General features: G+C 39.0%; 1 protein-coding gene across 2 annotated transcripts in view; it reads left to right on the top strand.

Moving 5' to 3' along the window:
* GMDS (GDP-mannose 4,6-dehydratase) overlaps positions 1-18,317 on the top strand; it is a 433,606-nt gene that overhangs the window by 76,334 nt on the left and 338,955 nt on the right. For both annotated transcript variants that reach the window (XM_075417177.1, XM_075417178.1), the window contains one exon: positions 1,365-1,474. In XM_075417177.1, the coding sequence (XP_075273292.1) occupies positions 1,365-1,474 (110 nt within the window). The remainder of the gene's footprint in view (positions 1-1,364; positions 1,475-18,317) is intronic.

Below are 18,317 nucleotides of genomic sequence, written 5' to 3' on the forward strand. Positions count from 1 at the left end.
GCAATGTGGATGTAAATAGGAATGTGCAAAGCTGAATATCTGAGAACTGCATGATCTGTTACTTCCTTGCTGTCTTAAACTGTTAAAAAAAAACCAACATAAAAAACCTGAAGCAGCTCAAATAAAAACAAAGCTCACGTATCTCTACAGCATTTAAAAAAAAAGTACTGTCACTGGTAGTCTCTTGTAATAAACCTTTTAATTTTTGGTTGCAGGATTAAAAAGAAAAAAAAATCAAGTTGGTTATACCTGTAGATACAGCCCCAAGAAAGTGGTAGCCATTGTCAAATGGGAAGACCACTGAATGGCACTGAAATAGGAATTTCTTTTTTCCTGGAGATAGGGCAATGTAAACAAAAATTTATTAAGGTCAAAAAACATCAAAAGAAAATCTATGTAAGTGTAGCAAGTAAATGTAAACAGCTAATTCATCAATAATTATAACAAGATTTTTCTTTTTTTAATAGATATGTGAATAGCAGTGTGGTGGTGTGCTTTTTTTTCCTAAATAAAAGGAAAATGGGACCTGTTTTATCAGAATGAATTTCACTTCTGGAATAATTTCTTGACAGCTCAGGGTCTGAAACGAAGGACAGGTTGATAAGCCATTGCAACTGGCTCTTCATTTTGACAGGAGCTGGTCTCATGCTCTTACCTACTTTTTCAGACAGAAACTAGAAAGTAACTCAGTTGGGAAGAGATAAACAGCAGCTGTATGACTGATATTTTGAGATTTTGGTATGTAATATAATCAACCATGTTTCATTGACAGTTACAATATTGTCTGAAATTCCTTTCCAGTGTGTATCCATATTTTTTAAATGGAAAAACGAGTAATAAATGCAGTGGGTTGTACTGCAATGTTACTTAAATAGTCATCTTGTAGGTACCTTAGGCATTTTTATTGAGTTGTGAAGTTACCTACAGTGAGGAACTTAAACATGTGCGACATTTTGGGATGGAGGAGAAAGCTATCAATATATGCTTAAGAAGTTATTAAAAAGCTTTGGAAGCCTAAACTAAAATATAGCTGCTTTTTGGCTGAAATTCTGTATATGGCATTGATCTAATTTATACAGCTTGGGTTAATGAAGTGTAAACTATTAAACAAATGATATAAATGTTGCTAGGTAAATCAGATTATTGAAAAGAGAATCTGAAATTGTATTCATTACTCCCACAGGACAATGTATTTTGTGCTTAAAGCAGGGGAAAAAAAAAACAAAACCCACTTGTTCAGCCAGTGATCTCTTACCTTTTTCCAATAAATGTTTACTTGGATTTTAAACCTGGAGTAGGATTTGGACCAAGAATGCCATGTTGTTCTGGGACTAAAGTGTATTCTGTATTCTTAAACTCTGAAGACATGAAGCTGCACTATGGTGATCTCACGGACAGCACCTGCCTGGTGAAGATCATTAATGAAGTGAAACCCACTGAGATATACAACCTGGGAGCTCAGAGCCACGTCAAGGTGAGCAGCTTCTGGCACTGGCAACTGTGAGTGTGCGGTGGTGGTGGGGTACTGCTGTGATGGTTTTAGACTGCAACACTTGTCGCCGTTTTAGTAACTGCTAACTTTGACAGGTACACACTGCCTTAAATCAAGATAGTTGTGCTTGCTGTGCTGCTGAATTACTGCTGAGTCTTGCTACTGAATATATATTAAGATATCGGAAGAAGTGAATTTAAATTGTCAATATCAACAAAATCCACAGGTTTAGAAATCTGATGTTTTCTACCGTGTGAAACAGCTTTTGCTGTAGAGTTTGCTGCTGATCAGTCCCAGTGGAGAAGTTCTGCGGTGGGGTTAGGCTGAGCAGGGCTTGAAACCACATTATTTCATCTGCGTTATAACCAATATGTGCATCTGACTGCGTCGCTTCCAGAAAGGCTTCGCCTATACCAGTTTTCATGCAGGTGCTATTCTTTGAAGGATTGACCTACAAATAGAGAAAACGACTTTGCTACTGCTTACAGTATTATAACGTTTCTGGTTTTTTGGTTGGAAAAATAAAGCTATAGAAACTGAAACAGAAAAGACTTGTTGAAGATGAGTAAAACGACCATGGTAAGTACTGCTGCTTCATAAGGGAAGAATATGAATAGTAGAGCAGATAACTTTGTTTTACATATGCTACATTGGTGCATCATGGAAAAGCTCAGTTTGCCAACAGGTGAGCCGAGCTCCATTTACTTGCAAAAACTTCATTCATACTTCACTTCGTGATTATAAACTGAAATTGATGGCTAAATAGCAAATTGTCATTAAAATAGATTGTCAGCCATATGCCCTGTCCTTATTTTGTACAATACGAAAGTATTCTTAAGTTGTAATATTCCCTGACCTCTCTTGAGGTGAGAACTGAAGGAGCATTTAAGCCTCATGAAAGTCAGCCTTCCTATAAAAAGCAGTGTGTTCCTCCTATCAATACCTAAGCCTTGAAATCCAGCAAGAGGAAATAATGTTGAAAAACTTCAGTTATTGATGAGACAAACAGCAGAACGCAGAGGTGAAAGGAGAATAATCTTGCTTTTGAATTGCTTGCATGATTGAATTATTCAGTTTGTTCTGTTAACCGTGAGTCTGGTTGGGTTTATTAGCTCAGGTACAGCAGTATAAAAACAAGGCTACATGAGTCCAAGGGCAGCTTTGGTCCAGAAGGCACTTTAACTGCTGCTTTGCAGAGCAAAACCTGAGCCAGCAAACCTTGTTGGGTATTTGCAGTCCACAGCTGGGTGTTCCAGCATTTCATTTCTTGAACTAGTGTATTGGATAACAATCTCCGTGGAAGTTATGTGTTGTCCTTTAGGTGGAGTTAGCATGGTACTGATGTTCTGGTCCTAAACTATCTCCATGTGGCTGCAGCAGCTGCCAACAGCTCAAGTCACAGCACTGGGAAGGTGTGAAGGGGTGGTGGTGTTGATGCTGCTGCAGGTTCTTGCATGACACTGCAATGGGCTCTGGGAAAGTTTATTCCTCAAGTATCGCACTGCATGAACATTTGGAGCCAATGCAGATCTGGCACTACACGTTGGCTTTTGGAGATCAAATGTGCATTGGGACACAGTCAGGAGACATCAAAATGGCTGTCTTTGAAGTTAGCCTGAACATAGCAGGCTGATAGTTAGATAATAAGTCCTACAGAAAGTCTAGATGGACTTCTTCTGGAGGTGCTTGTTATGCTTCCTAGCATCTCTAGTAATACTTCTGTTGTCGCAGTTGAGGAGAGAACCTAGGCACCCCAAGCCTTGACTGGGGTGATTGAAGGGCTTGACTATGGCATCAATAGGACTTAAAAGCAGTCCAACAGTGCTTACTGTTTTAAAACAAATCCCAGTGGTAGAAGAGGGAGTAGAACTTGGCCACCTGTTAAGGGTGGATGTCTTCACCAGAGACCTGAACAGGTCTTACCGTTAAACTTTGGTTAAACTTACTTTTTTTTCCGACGTGCATCATATTTAGGGAAGGAGGGAGACAGACTTCTAATCTTGGTTTGCTTCACATTCTGGTGACTATGAACCAGTGACGCTGTCAGTATTTTTGGTTGTGTTTGTGTTGGCTTGTGTTTATGCAGAATAAAGTTTTCTGTCACTCTCACTTCCAGTTAGTTTATGTGAGCCATGCTGAAATGAAGGAAAATAAAATAATAGGAAGTTGGTCTGGTTTCCTGTAGGAAGCCAATGAAGATGAAATTGGTTCTTGGAATGAACCCACAGTAGTCTGGGAAATACTGTCAGAGAAGACGTTTTTCTGAATCATAAATAGTGAGGGCTATGACTCATAAAGTAGGTCACTGGGAGGCTGAGCTGATCTTGTACATGGGAGAAAGTGAGAGGAGACTGAAACTTGTTCCTTCAGAAAAACAGTAAACTTAACAGAATGACATCAACAGTAGGAACAAATTATCCAGCCTGCATTCCTGTCTGTTTTGGTGAGAAATGGGGATTAGCTCTGTGCACCGTGGCTTCTCTGCTGGATGTTCAGAAAACAGTAGCACATTCACTGCATAGTTACTGAGTAAACAGTTTAGCCTCATTTTCTCTACCCAGTCTTTATACGTCCTGCTGCCTTCGTGGTTGGTGCTTTGCGAATCCGGTGTGTTGACCATGATTTGTTTTCATTTAATTAGGTATCATGGGAGTGATTGTTTACAGTATATTGATTCTAAATAGTCTACTATTGTGTATAGGTAGCATGCAGTTGGCTTAATCTAAATTCTGTTATCCATAACTCTCTACTCATATCTCTCTGTTGAAAGTCTTGGAAATGCATTATCCAAATGCTAGGCTGGCTACAATGATATAAATGTCTCTTCTTGCACCATATTTCAGCAGATGCATACACATAAAGTAGGTATGAACTTCTGTCTTTTGTTCTGAAGGACATGTGAGCTCATCAGTATTTGAGTGAGCTGTAAGATTTTTAGTTTTGAATTCTATTGAACTGGTGAAGCTGGTAAATGATTTTTTACAAATTTCTGAAGGAAAAAGGCGGTGTAACCTTAGCAAAAGATCTCTTGCTTTCAGCACTTGTTGCACTGAGCAGTTAAACTGAAGAAATGACTTCATTTTTATGCCTATTGTTATCCTGGCAGTCATGTATTAAATAACATAATCTAATTTGGCTGTAGAGCAGGTAGGCACAATTGCTCAGTTTACTTTTTCAAATTGTGTTGGGTAGTAGAAGGTTATTTTGCCTACTTATTGTTGGCATTTGCTGCCAGAAATTTTCTAGCGAATGTGTTTTATGAGATATGACAATAACGATTTGACTTCTCTGTGATAGCTGTTTGTTACATATGCAATATGGGCATATGTTTATATTTAAAAAATATAATGGGTTTGCAATAGCATCAGCCAACTCCTTCAGCACTCATGGAGGCATCCCACCAGGTCTTATGGTATGTGTCCTGTTGGTATAAATGTTCCCCTGATCATCTTCTGCCATGGGTAAGTTTTTGTTGTTCCAGACTTGCTCATAGGTCTCGGGGACCTCTGATTTCTTAATATCAGCCTAGCTAGTGAAGACAGAGGTGAAAAGGATGTGAGAGACCTCAGTCTTTTCAGTGTCATTTGTTACTAGGTTGCCTGCCCTGTTCAACAGCAGGCCCACATTTTCACTGATGGTCTTTTCGCTGCTGATAGACCTGTAGAAGCCCTTCTTGCTGCCCTTTACATGCCTCACCACATTCCAGTCCAGATGAGCTTTAGTTCTCCTACCTCTATACCTGCCTATTTGAACAGTCTCTGTATTCCTCTTGGGTTGCCTGTCAGTGCTTCCACCTTTTACAAATTTCCTTTTTATGCTTGGGTCAGGAGCTCCTTATTCTCCATGCAGGCCTCCTGCCACCTTTGCTTGATTTCATACTTGTCAGGATGGACTGTTCTTGAGCTTGGAGAAGGACATCTTTGAAAATCAGCCAGCTTTTGTGGACTTCTCTCTAGGGCTGTATCCCGTGGCACTTTACCAAGCATATCCCAGAACAGGCAAAAGTTGCTCTCTTGAAGTCCAGGATTGTGATCCTGCTTTTTTATCTTGCTCCTTTCTCTCAGGATTCGGAACTCCACCATCTCATGATCACTGCAGCTAAGGCTGCCCTGACCAATTCTTCCTTGACTGTAAGAACTGGATGTTCCCCTTGTGAGCTGTTCGATCACCTGTGTCAGGAGGTTATTAATGCACTCCAGAAACCTCCTGGATTACTCGTGCCCTGCTGTTTTGTCCCTGCAGCAGACATCAGGATGGTGAAAGTCCTTCATGAGGACCAGGATCTGTAAAGATTTCTTCCAGTTATATGAAGAAAGCCTTATCTATTACTACGTCATGCTGTAAAGCCTGTTTGCGTCCCTGGATGACTCCTAGTCTGAGGAGCATGAAGCCTATGGGAAGCAGATCTTCTTTTTCATTTTCCACCATAGTCTGTTGTGGGATGCTTCTTCCTGCAGATGTAATTGTGGTTATGAACAATTGCTGGGGGGAGGTGGTGCCGTGCAACTTTATGATGAGGAGGGCAGTGTCTGGAACATGGCATGGAAGGTGGCACCCTCCTGTTTAGGACACCAGTGAATCAAACAAAAGTGTCTATTGCTGACTTTCGCCTGCAGGTTTTATCAGTGATGTTACATGACAGTCCCCTTCCCTCATCCCCTTTCTATCCTTGCAGTTATAGTTGAAAATCATGTATGAGAATTGCTGTGTAGGAGAGGAAGGTGTCACTCTGAGTCAGTCTTGCATAAAGAAGGTACTCCTTCTGCATCCATCCAGTGAGTACTTAGCTATGAGGAAAGTCAAGGCACAAGCTTAAATAACTTCACCCAGAAGTAGGGCACAACTGAGAATGGGAGTCTCCTGACTGTAGAGCTCTGGGATCCTTTCAAGGTCTGTCCTTGTGCTGCTCAGTTGCTAGGTTGGGGACCGTGCCCTCCTTGCAGAACTGGTCTCTGTTAGGATCCTTAATTTTAAAACCCTTCCATTTGGTTTGGGTTAGTTTTAACCATCTCAGTAACACTGAAATAAAATGACTTCTGGTGGTTGCTGCTGTTGGTAGGTTTGTTCTGAAAATAGTTCTTTCTCACTGGAGATGTGTTTTGGTGTTGTAGTCCATGTGTTGAACAGGAATGTTCCCTGCTAGATTATAGGGTGGATTTTTTGAATGACATGTAAATACCAATCAGTAATTGCAATGATGCTACTGATGTGCTTAGATGTTAACTGTGTACTTACCCAGTTTGGTTCCTGCAATGCTTACTCATGGTGAAAGTTCTTTTTTTGATTTGATACAGTCTTGCTTATATGAAACTGCAGGCTAAATAATTCAAGGAACTAGTTGTAAAGCTTTTCCACTATTGCGTTAGTAACAAGGCTTAGACTTGTGAATTGCAGCTTGCATAATAAATGTTTTCTGTAGTGTACCTCGTGGTGGTTGTTGTTCAGTACGCGGTGTTGTGCTGTTATAATATTGCACAGGTTTTAAGCTTGTTATGAATGTCACAAAAGCTCACAGCTTCTGAGAAAATTAATGGATTTTTTTTGTATTTTATAAAACAAACCGGCTGTTCATCGTAACAAGACCTAGTCTAGTTAATTGTAAAGAATATTAGCAGCAATCTGTTGTAGAGATGTAGTAAGACTTACTCATTTGCAAAAATAAGCCTAACAGACCTTAATTTTATGGAGTTAGAGAATTTTATAGTTATGCTTTGTAGAATATTTTATTGTCTCAAGATGGTATCAAATTACTTCTAATTTAGCATGTATGGCGGTTCATTTTATTAGCCAAAAAGTGAGTTTCCAAACCTGATTTGTGCTGTAATAAGACTATAAATATAGAACCTGCTGCCCCAGGATACTTCTGGATCCCTGCATGGGCGTGTGGTAGTGCCTTCTGTGGTGTGCTTGGGTGTCTGTCCATCTCCTGTCATCTGCTCACTGGTGGTGGGGGCACCAGTCCTGTGAACACAACCTCACTGGAAAATCGTCATGCAAACCAGAAAATTCTGTATTTGCACAGTGCTTTACGTGATGGGGTCGTGCTCCTTAGTCAGGGCAATTAGGCTTTCTGCCGTAAATCCAAAGGAATAAAAGTTAGCTGGGCTACCTTCTGTCCTGCAGGATGCTTTCCTGCGTTTGCTTGTGCTGGTATCATCCAGGGTGTGATCCTGTAAGGTGCTGAACAGTCTTAATATCGCTCAGCACACCCTGTAAATGCGTTAACTTCAGGCTGTTGGAGTTGCTCGGAGGCTTTCCTGGGCTTTGGGCAGAATGCTGGGTCCTTGTGGGATGGAGTGCACCAGAGGGCAGAGTAAGCCTCTCGAGGGTTTCCTTCAAATGCTCGTGGGTGGTGTTCTGCTGCGTTTAGCTGAAACTCTTTAATTCCTTTTAAGTAGTCAGGTTTTAGGTCATTTCACACTTGAAATCTTCTAGGCAATTTTTTTTTTATATAATACCTGCAGTACCTGTTCAAACAATTTTTGCGTGTGGACTAGAAAGGTAATTCCAGTAATAGCTAGCAATTGGGATTTTGTGTGTCTCTTCACTTGGTCCACTAAATATTTATGGCAACTTTACACAATCTTTGTAATTGCAGCTTATATTGTCAGACTAAATAGATGTAAAACCAAGCGTTACTAAGGAACTTAGTGGAACTATTAATTTTATTAAACATATTAGCTCCAGTAGTTAAATACATGTTTTATGGCTGCAAATGTTATGAATACATAGAAAGAACAATGGAATAATGCACTCAGTAGTACCAGTATGTGTTAGTAAATAAAAGCATTAACAAATTGCTCCCAAACCAAGTACTATTTATGTCAATGCCAATGAGAAAATTAAGGTGTTCTGTTTATGGGTAGGCTTTAATACCGGAGAATTTCTCTCATGACTTCTGCTGCAGGCTGGTATTGCCTCTCTGCCCTGCTGTTCCACCTCTGTTATGTACTCCTTACCTGCCCCCTCCCTCAACTAAACCCCTTCTTTTCTACCTCCTCTTTGCTCTGAGGTAGAGCATTTTTTCCCCTCTATAGAAAAATACACAAGAGTACTTATGCTTTTTTGGATCACAGTAACCTTATTTATAGTTTGTGTAAATAACTTGCTAAGTTTTTGCCTTTCTTTTGTTTAAATCTTTCATTTTGTTGGTTTTTCTATGGATCATTTCCACTATAAATGCTGAAGAACATTTATGACAATGTTACTTAAATGTTGTGGGAAAGCAACTGTGTAAAAAAAAAAAAAATAATGAAGTATTTGAGTACTTAATCAGGGACCTGAAAAGGACCAGACTGAGCTGTGAAACAGGAGTTTTCCATCTGGCTTGGTAATTAAGGACCAGAACGTATGCTGCCATGAATCTGTAACCGATGGTTATAGATTCCCGTTGAGTTTTCTGCAGCTTCAGTGGGTGTCTCTTGTATGATGGTTTAAAAATGCAAGTTGGGGACTTTTTTTAGCCGCTGTTCCTGTGTTGTGCAGTTGTGTACAAAGCAGGCTGAACACTGTGATGAGTGAAGTGGTGTTTATCTTTGTGACCCTGATGACGGATAAAGTACCACCTCCTTCATCTCATGCTTTGTGTGTGGTTTCTGCTTTAAGGCTCCGTAATTTGACTTCGTAACTGACTTCTGAATTTTAAGTCGGATATACGGAAGGGGGACGGTCAGCGAATCAATAGTCACTCAGTGCCGTGGCCCCAGTTGGGTCTGGATAGCTGTTGAAATCAAGTCCTCAATGAGCTCTGTTACTACATAATTAAATTACAAACTTCAAAATAATTGCTTTAAAGCAAACTTTAGAACCAACCTCTGTTTTGAGCTTATAAATAGAAGGTTGTTGAATCGGACTCCCTTTTAAAGAAGACTGGTTTATTATATAGTTCTGTTTCTATTTTCAATAACCAAATCTCTGCTGTAATTGTAACTATTCTTAAGCGCAAAAGTAGTGATTTTTGCATCGGGTTGTGAGCGGGGTGGAGTGATCAAAAACTTCCCTGGTAGTTTTCTTCTGACAGCTGCTGGAGGGGAAGCGAAAGCTGGGGGAAAGGGAAGGCAGAGCCGGTTGCGGCGTTCGCAGCGTTGTGTTTCTTGTGTCAAACAGATGGCAGCAAAGGGTTGTGCACAGTGGAGCAGCTCCGTCCTGCAATGGGAAGGAGAGGGGAATGACACTTCAAGATGACTTGTATCAACTGCAGCCTGGAACAACTTGTCGTTAGGCATAAAATAGGAGAGAAAGCGACTATTGATAATGCGGGCGCGTACAGGACGAAGAAGGGCATGAGATGCTATAAAACACTGAATTTCTGGAATAGTCCCAGGTGGCAAAACTTAATCTTTTAAGGTATGTCATCCACTCATGCAACATGATTGAGATCAGCTAACATAATATGCATGTCAAAATAAAGAGACAGAAAGAAAAAGAAAGTATTCACAAGTTGCGACTGAAAGTGATATACAGCTGCCTTGGGGTGCTGTTGGAGTTGGCCAGCATGCCTATTTTTTAGTTAAGCGAGTTAGAGAAAGGAAATGTCAGTCCTCAGTCAGGCAAGCATTCTTTGGTAAGGTTTGCTCAAATGTCAGCGTTTTTAGAAAAAGCGCTGCGGTCCGTTCTGCTCTGATCCCCCAAATTAGATTTGCTGTTACAGTGAGTCAAGCTGCAGGTCTGTCTCCAGAAGTGTTTGATTAATAGAAGTGCTGCAGTGTTTGACTTCGTTTTTATGAAGTACAAAATTAATGGCTGCAAAATAGCTGCAGTCCTCTAGGCATTAACATATTTTGTTGCATGCTCATCTGCATCTAAAATTTTGTAGTAGGACGATCCCAGAATAAAAGGTGGAATTGGAGGCTTTGATGTCAATGATTGCTCAAGCCCTGGGATTTTAAGATATCACAGTAGAAGGATAGAAAAGGAATTGAGAAATTATTATGATGATGTGACTCATCTAGAAATTGTCAAGGCTGCTAAAGTCAATACGGGGTGCTAACTTAAAGTTACAAAACATTTAATTTCTCTTACAGCTCTGCGTGCAACACCCCTGGCTGAGCATTAGCTTTAATGTTTATGTTTCTGATGGGCCTCATTAGGGTTTTACTTTTTGTAAACAAATGCTTTTTAACCCATTTGCCTGAAAAACTGTTACAACTTGGTGATACCTGGCAAGCTTCTATTCTGATAACAACTTTTTTCACATATGTTTCTTTTTCTCAAACTTGAAATTGTAGTGATCCATCCACCCCCTTAGCAGGCTAGTAAGAAAACCAAACCACTGTGTAATTTATTTCAAACAGGCTTAAAGAAAAGCATATTTGATTCACTTTGAATTGTTACAACTCATGCTAGCTGCTAGAATTTACTGAGTTGAGAGGGCAGTGCAGGTCTAAGGAAGCGTAGGTGATTTTCAGTATCGTTCATCATACACTACAGAAAGTGCTAATATAATAGCTCTGACTTCTAGAGCTTGTTCATTATGGCTAAATTACTTTTCATGCAGCTGGACGGATGGGTCTGCATGTGGTTTGTTTTTTTTTAATTTTTATCTGATGTCTTAAAATGAAAGTGACAATTTTGAGAAAAATGTTGCCTTAATGATATGCAATATCTGCTGTTTAAACAATGGTAAAGCACTGCTCTGAAGCGAAGGCAATGCATGTGATTTGTTAGGTGAGGAATAATATGAAGCTATCTTAATCCGGTTTTTCTCTTGCTAAGTATTAAATTATAATTTGGTATATCACGTTTTGAAGTTTTTATTGTGCCTCTGTACACACTTCCGTGGAGGCATATTAAATTATTGGAAGAAATTTTATGTTTTTAGAAACAATTTATTAAGTTGCTGTTCTAAAGAATAGAAATGGCATCTATGAAGAAATCTGTGAATATGCATTAATACATGCATTGCATTAATACATGCATTGCATTGATTATTCAGATAGATTGGCAGAACAAATGCAAACTTCTTAAAATAAGCAGTTCTAAAACTCTCTCTGTAATTTTTTTCTTGGGGCTAAGTGCTGCAGACTCCTATTTAAGCCAAACCTCACTGAAATAAATGTTAGTGAGGGGGCTGGTGGGGAGGAAGGGTTGCTGTTGCCTCTTGCCTCTTCCATTGAGGTTAGGGTATTAGTTTGAATGACGTCATTTAATTTTCTCAATTCTGCAATGGTATATTTGCATAACAAAGCAGTATTTCTTTTTTTTTCCTTTAGGATTATTAGGGCTGCCGGGGTGTATGTGTGCCTGCATGTTTCTGGTCGTCTTGCTGAGTAACGCTAGATTTGTTCTTTGTTCTGCGTAAGTCTGGCTTTGTGGTTTCTGCAGCTTTAAAAATGCGTGCGTATCCTCTCGACTTCCTTCAGCTGGGGAAGAAATGCGCTGGGCGTCTTACAGCTGCTCGCTGTGTTTTACAGGCGCCCAAAACGAGAAATAAAGTATTTTCTGAGGTAAAAATAGTTTTGCTTATTTTCTTAGAGCGCAAACCACCGTAGACATAACTTAAAGTACACAAACCATTTCTGTCAAAGAACCGTCGCGGCGAGACGTGCACATTTAAGCTCACGGAATCTGTGATTTAGAATGGCTGGGTGACAGAAGGTGACAGCAAGCATTTATGTCAGCAGGGATTAATTCCACCGTTACAATAGTCTGTGGACAGAAATGTCTCTTTTTCCCCGGAACATTTTAGAAATTGATGGTGAAACGTAATTTGTTTATGAGTTCCGGGAGTGTAATGAGATTTTCTTATTTGCTGCTTCATTAGTGTCAATAAATGTTGTGAATGTTGGGAATAGACATAGTTGTTCGGCTTAGGTTGAAAAAATGTGTTGGTTAGGAAAAAAAATAAAGTTGTGATTTGAGGATATTTAGGGTTGCTTGATATTGTGTTCATTTTTCTGATTGTAGCAATAATCCTGAAGGAATATGTATAGAATATTGTGTCTTACCGGGGCGTCTCCTGTGAACGAGATGACTGTTTCCTTTGTCAGCTTTTCACTTTGTGAACAGTGGACATCTGGTATTTATCGATAACCCTTCTGAATGAGGAATCAGATTGGTTTAAATAGTGTTGCTGCAGTTGAATTTTACTGTGACGCTGCTGAGTTATATTTTAGCAGGCAGAAAACAGTGAATCAGGGAATTTCTTGCTTCTCTTCAGAGACGATGAAGAGCTGTGACTTAGGAACAACTGAGTGCTCCCTGCCTGTACGAGACACTTGGGTCTGGAGAGAGAGGACAGCTTAAGCAGTGTCTGTGCCCTAACGTGCAACTTGGTCTGCAGAGAAGTTGCGTATGTTTTACAGAACAGCAGATTGCTTGGAAAAACATTTTTTTTAAAAAAAAAATCAGTACTGTTTGCCCCACTGCATGAAGAACTCCTCAACTTCTGTTGCTTTTCACCACTGACTTTTTTGAAGCGGAGCTGTATCGAGCATCTTTGGCAACAGGCGCAGGCTCCAAAAGTGCAGTTGGAGCAACGGGAGGAGCAGTCTGGTGGTTTCTCTTCCTATACAGCTATCCATACTAGCTTTCCATTACCTGATGTTTTCATGAAGCGCTTACTGAATATATTGCCTTGCATAATTGCATTGGGAATGCCCAAACTGCATTTTTCCTCTAACTATGTGATGCTGAGAAATAGCATTTTAATTTTAGCCAGACGTTCTTGCATAATGTTGCTTTGTGGTGATGCAAGTTCACTGGCATAGCATCAGAACAAAGGATCCAGCATCAAACAAGGATGTGAAAACAAATTAAAGGATACTAGAAGTCTGAAGCATTGCTTTAAAGATTTTAATATGCCTAATATTCTTGAAATTTTTTTAAAGCTTTGTGTTTGTGTCACAAGCTGTGAGTTCTGTGGAGCTCTTCTAATTTTGTATTGGTGTCATGTTTTTCCTTTGACTTCTCTCTAGTGCTCCACCGTGGCACAGAACATCCTCCAGAAATGATGTATTTTAATTACAAGGCATATGCAACCTGTGTATTTAGTTAGCTGGGCAGTAAAATTTAATTGCAAAGCTCTAAAAAATGCTCCTGAAAACATTGCCTACATTCAGGACACCTGAGTCCATGGAGCTAGTATAAGATTCAGTTAGTTTACTGAAACCACGTTGTCTAAAATGCCAGTTTCTCTGAAAAAATAGAGACTAAAATTTGCATTGAGTAGAGGATAATGTAAGATGCTAATTATTTATGATAATGATCTATTCGATGCTGTAATCTCTTCCATGTATAAACTTTAATTATAGTAGCAATCCTTGCAACTTTTATCTGAAATAAAATGGTATAGGGTTGTTCCTGCAGCTTTCAAAAGGCACAACTTAATTGAAACAGTATGGTATGTAAATAGCTGATAAATGAGAATTCTTTTCAAACGTACTAGACAAGAAATTCTGTAAAACCTTTCAGTTTTTTTTCACGGACTAGATTTTCCTGAAGCTGGTTGCAATAATTTTAATTTAATAATTTAAAAATTTAATAATTTTCATGAAATAAAAATGAGACTGACTGACTTGTCATGAGGTCTGATGCGAAGGCCGCTCAAGTCGCTGGAAGGGATTCTCTGCGTCCTTGGGAGTATTTCATGCTTGCAGATTTTTGTTACTGTTCGGTGTCTAGCACTTCGACTTTGTCTTGTCACATTTAGATGTATCAGAGCATCATTACTGAAAGCTGCAAATTCTAGAGAGTAATTGAATTTTATAGTGTAACTATTGCTGCATGATTTTTATTAAATAGCTTACAGCGATGAGAAATGTGCATTAGAAAGTCGGACTGTACATGCTGGAAGCTAGTTAAGATTTAAAAGAATGCCATACAAGTCAGCTGAAGACCAAAACTTTGGGTAGTTTTTGGAAAATTGCATACTGTTAACATTGTTTAAATTGTGTAAGTAGTTTATTACTTGTAATTCGTAGCCTTACATTTGTGGTTAAGGTACTGGACTAGAATTCCTCTATAAATATTAGTGTAGGGTATTCTCTATTTATACTAAATAAATCAAAGCAAATGACTTGAACTTTCTCTCCAATACTCCAACTTAAAATAAATAATTGGAAACCTGATGATTAGCATCAAGTCATACTGAAGTCAAAATTTCACGATAATGACATGCAACTGATCAATAGAATTAATTTGCGATAATGTCAGTGTAGATTTAGTAATCTAAGAACAGTAATATTGTTGCAATTTAATGGTTGAAAAATACATGTAACACTATATAGGATGAAAACCTGTCCTCATTCACGGGGCAATTTTTCCGTTGATTCTGTGGTTTCCTCAATGAAGCTGAAATGTTTTTAATGCAAGAGTGGTTTGCTTTAAAATAAAACAAAGGAGTCGGGGAGAGGGGAAGCAAAAGAACGTTTAATATAGTGGGACCCATGGATAAAACAGAATTGTCTGCAATGCATTATCCTCTCTGTCAGCAAGTGTAGATTAAAGCAGGCTTTGCTTCTGTAAGCAAATGTGAACATTTTTATAGGAGGGGTATCTTTCTTAATGACATGTTACTTATGCATATTTACTGTTAGATGTTAACATGTTCACAAACTGCGCTGTTAAAGTGAAACGTGGGGCTTTCTAATGCCATGGAGTGTAAATGATTTGAAGATTTAAAGGTCACAGGAACAATATATTGAATACATAATTACATTTACAGGCAAGGAAGCAATTGAACCTTAATTAAACATAGCTTAAATTTTAATCTATAGTTGGATTTTTTTTTGAAGTAGGCAGGCACTTCTGGTTTTATGTGGGGTGTGGAAGGATGAACATTTTGTCTTTAATATTTGAAGAGGAACTTTTTTCATAATGTAATTAAATGTTGTTACGAACAAAAGCTTCACAAATAATTTTAAAGCTTTTTGAAGTGGCTTTCATTCGCTGCGCCTACGAGTGTGAAAAGAACATCCCGAGGTGCACGTGGGTGTGTGGGAACCTGGCTGTCGCGAGACCTTTGCTCAGGTGCCCTTGGGTTCCTTGGTCTGCTGATCTCTGCCTGTTGCAAGACCTCCAGCACAGAGGCAGCTGCTTCACGCATCTTCTAAACCCGGAGCGGGCTCTGCTGTGGTTATAACATCTCTTCTGGACGGCAGCATCGTGCTGTAACGTTAGGACGTGGTTTAAACGAAGCAGTTAAATGGAAATGGATCTTTGATTCACTTCCACGAAGATGCTGTTTGACACCTTGCTTTAGGCTAAGCTTTCTAATGTCTTTTTTTTTCTTGGCTTTAATTGGACTGGTGTTTGCACAGCACTGGTGGTGATGGTTGTAGATTCTTGGTCTTCATGAAGCAGTGCTCATTTTTTGCTTTCTTTAGCTTTCAGTCTATGTAAAGCAATCTGTACAACTAGTTTAGATTTGCATAAAATCAGAAACTATATACTTGCTAAAATACATCTGCTTAATTAAGATATTATTTTTGTCAGTAGTTAAAAATATTTTCTATAAATGCAAGCAGATGCATTTTAAAAATGAAGCACAGGTGTAATTATTTGTAAGCATAACCTATAACTAAGGGGAAACTGAAGTGTGCAGATTTTTTTTTTCATGACAGTCTATAGTGACCTGCCCACACATTGTTTACTTTACTGAAATTGTCATTAGTACTTATATTAGTATATTTGTCCATTTTGTTCTGTAACATTGAGACCTGTTTTTAAAAAACTGCTTTAGAAATTGTGATTGAAAATGAGAGGGCAATAACAAGACAGTGTTTTTTTTTTTTTTTTTTTTTTTTAATGACTGTGATTTAAAGGATCTGTGTCAAGGGGTAGTTCTTCGACAGGGTTCTAATTACCGTATTCACTTAACATAGAAAGATACTGTAATTATTTTTAAAATGCTGTCTTTAAAGTGGGAAATTACTTGCCTGACAGGCAGTGAAATCTGGAGGCTACACTATCTGCACTGTTCTTTTTGACTATTAATCAGATTGATTTCTTCTCCCAGCTTTTAAGTTTTTGCTTTTCCTGGTTTGTTTCTTTATAGCGCTGTGCGGGGAAACTCTTATACAAAAGATGCATGAAATTATGGAGAGATAGGATAGCAGAAAAGAGTGCTCTGCTAACTGTTTATTAAATTGTTATGCTTAGATATCCCATTTTATGCACGTTGAACTGCACTGTAATAACACTTGGTTGCTTTGTGGGGCACAGATGAATTACTTGGAATGCCATCAAAGCTATTTTCCATATATTAATAATGCTAAAGATTTCACGTTTGTCATGTCATGTGCTAAATGTAATGATAATACAAGTTTATTAGATTGGGTGTTTCATTACTTATTAAAATTTATTAAGTTAAAGTACAAAAGCCAGACTGAATAAATTAGGCTGTTTCGTCTTTTTTTCTCCTATTCTGTCACTTTTTGATATACAGCTTTTTTCTTTTTTTTTTTTTTTTTTGTAGATGGGTGGTAAGCATGGGGAGTATGTGAAAATATTACACTTTGGAACTGATTTGAAAGGCTTTGACTAGAACCATCTGTTCCCACCTCCTAATCTTTAAGTTGTTCTTGAAAAATAGGCCAAACCTTATCCCGGGGGGCTAGTGGATATAACTATCTACAACAATAATAAGATGTAAAAATACACAAGATACAGATACGAAAAGCTCAGTGATCTGTAGCAACATACTTTTGCTTCTGGAGAATTTTCCAGGTCTGACTTCCTTAGTGGGAGGGGGAATATAGGATACAGATGGGAGGGAAGCCACCTATTTGTCTGCAGGTTAGACAGTGTGACACTAGTATATGATGAAATTTGGGAAAGAACATCATCATCTGCCACATGCTCATGATTCCACTTTGACAGAGAAAGTGGCTTTCCACACACTCCTTCCTCTCCAATCAAGTTAGGAAAATGTTCCATTATATCACATTTAGGACTAAAAGTGGGTGTCTGGACTTCACCTTTTTGAAAATAATAAACAAATGCCCTGCAAAGCATCAAAAGAAGGCTCGGTGTAGGGGTGATTCTTGAGTGGTGGTTTCACACACAAACCCCCATCAGCATACTGCTGTACCTTTTCCTGGATATGGTTGATGACTACATAATTCTGTTGCCAACAAGGTGATTTTAAAGAGAAATGGGGACTCCACAGGGCTAATGCCTAGTGTCAGTCTTTTTTAATCCAAAGCTTTATTTCAACTCCTGTGTACGTGGAGTCCTCCACTGCTTAGGTTTCTGTCTTTGCTGTTTGGCATCCATCTGAATTGGTTGCAGGGGCTTGTGAGGTAATACAGGTAGAAGTACTCGGCCATATGCAAAAAAGCCCCAACCAACTGGCAAGTGTAATCAGCACTATCCTTCAGCTTTAGCCAAAATCAGCTTCCAAATAAAGCCTGGCAGAAGCGAGAGGATCAAAAGATGACGGAGAATACTTTTTTTCAGGGCAGTTGTCCTCTGTCAGACTGTTAATATTAAAAAAACGTTTGTATTTTGCTGCAGCAGTAAAATCTGTAGTGTGTTACAGGCACAAACTCAGTTACAGTGATTTGTGAGCATGGCTCGTTATAACTACGTGACCACACAGCGTGCAAAAGCTAAAGCAGGTATAATGCTCGTCAATAAAGACAGTTGTGCTACGAGTGGCTTCACCCTGAGCCAAAGGTCCCTTTTTGTGCCAAGTCAACTCTGCGAATATTTGTCTCGTTTACTGATGGCAGACCTGGGCTTCATCCGAGGTGCTGGAGACATGGACCTCACCTTTCTGAAGATGAACTCCATGACATCTAAATGCATGTGGACCATCAGTGCAGAGGTACAGTACTTAGAGAGAATCAGATCTTCGGCTATGGTATTTGTTCCCCGATGAGAA

Source organism: Opisthocomus hoazin, chromosome 3, assembly GCF_030867145.1.
Source record: "Opisthocomus hoazin isolate bOpiHoa1 chromosome 3, bOpiHoa1.hap1, whole genome shotgun sequence".
Taxonomy (NCBI): domain Eukaryota; kingdom Metazoa; phylum Chordata; class Aves; order Opisthocomiformes; family Opisthocomidae; genus Opisthocomus; species Opisthocomus hoazin.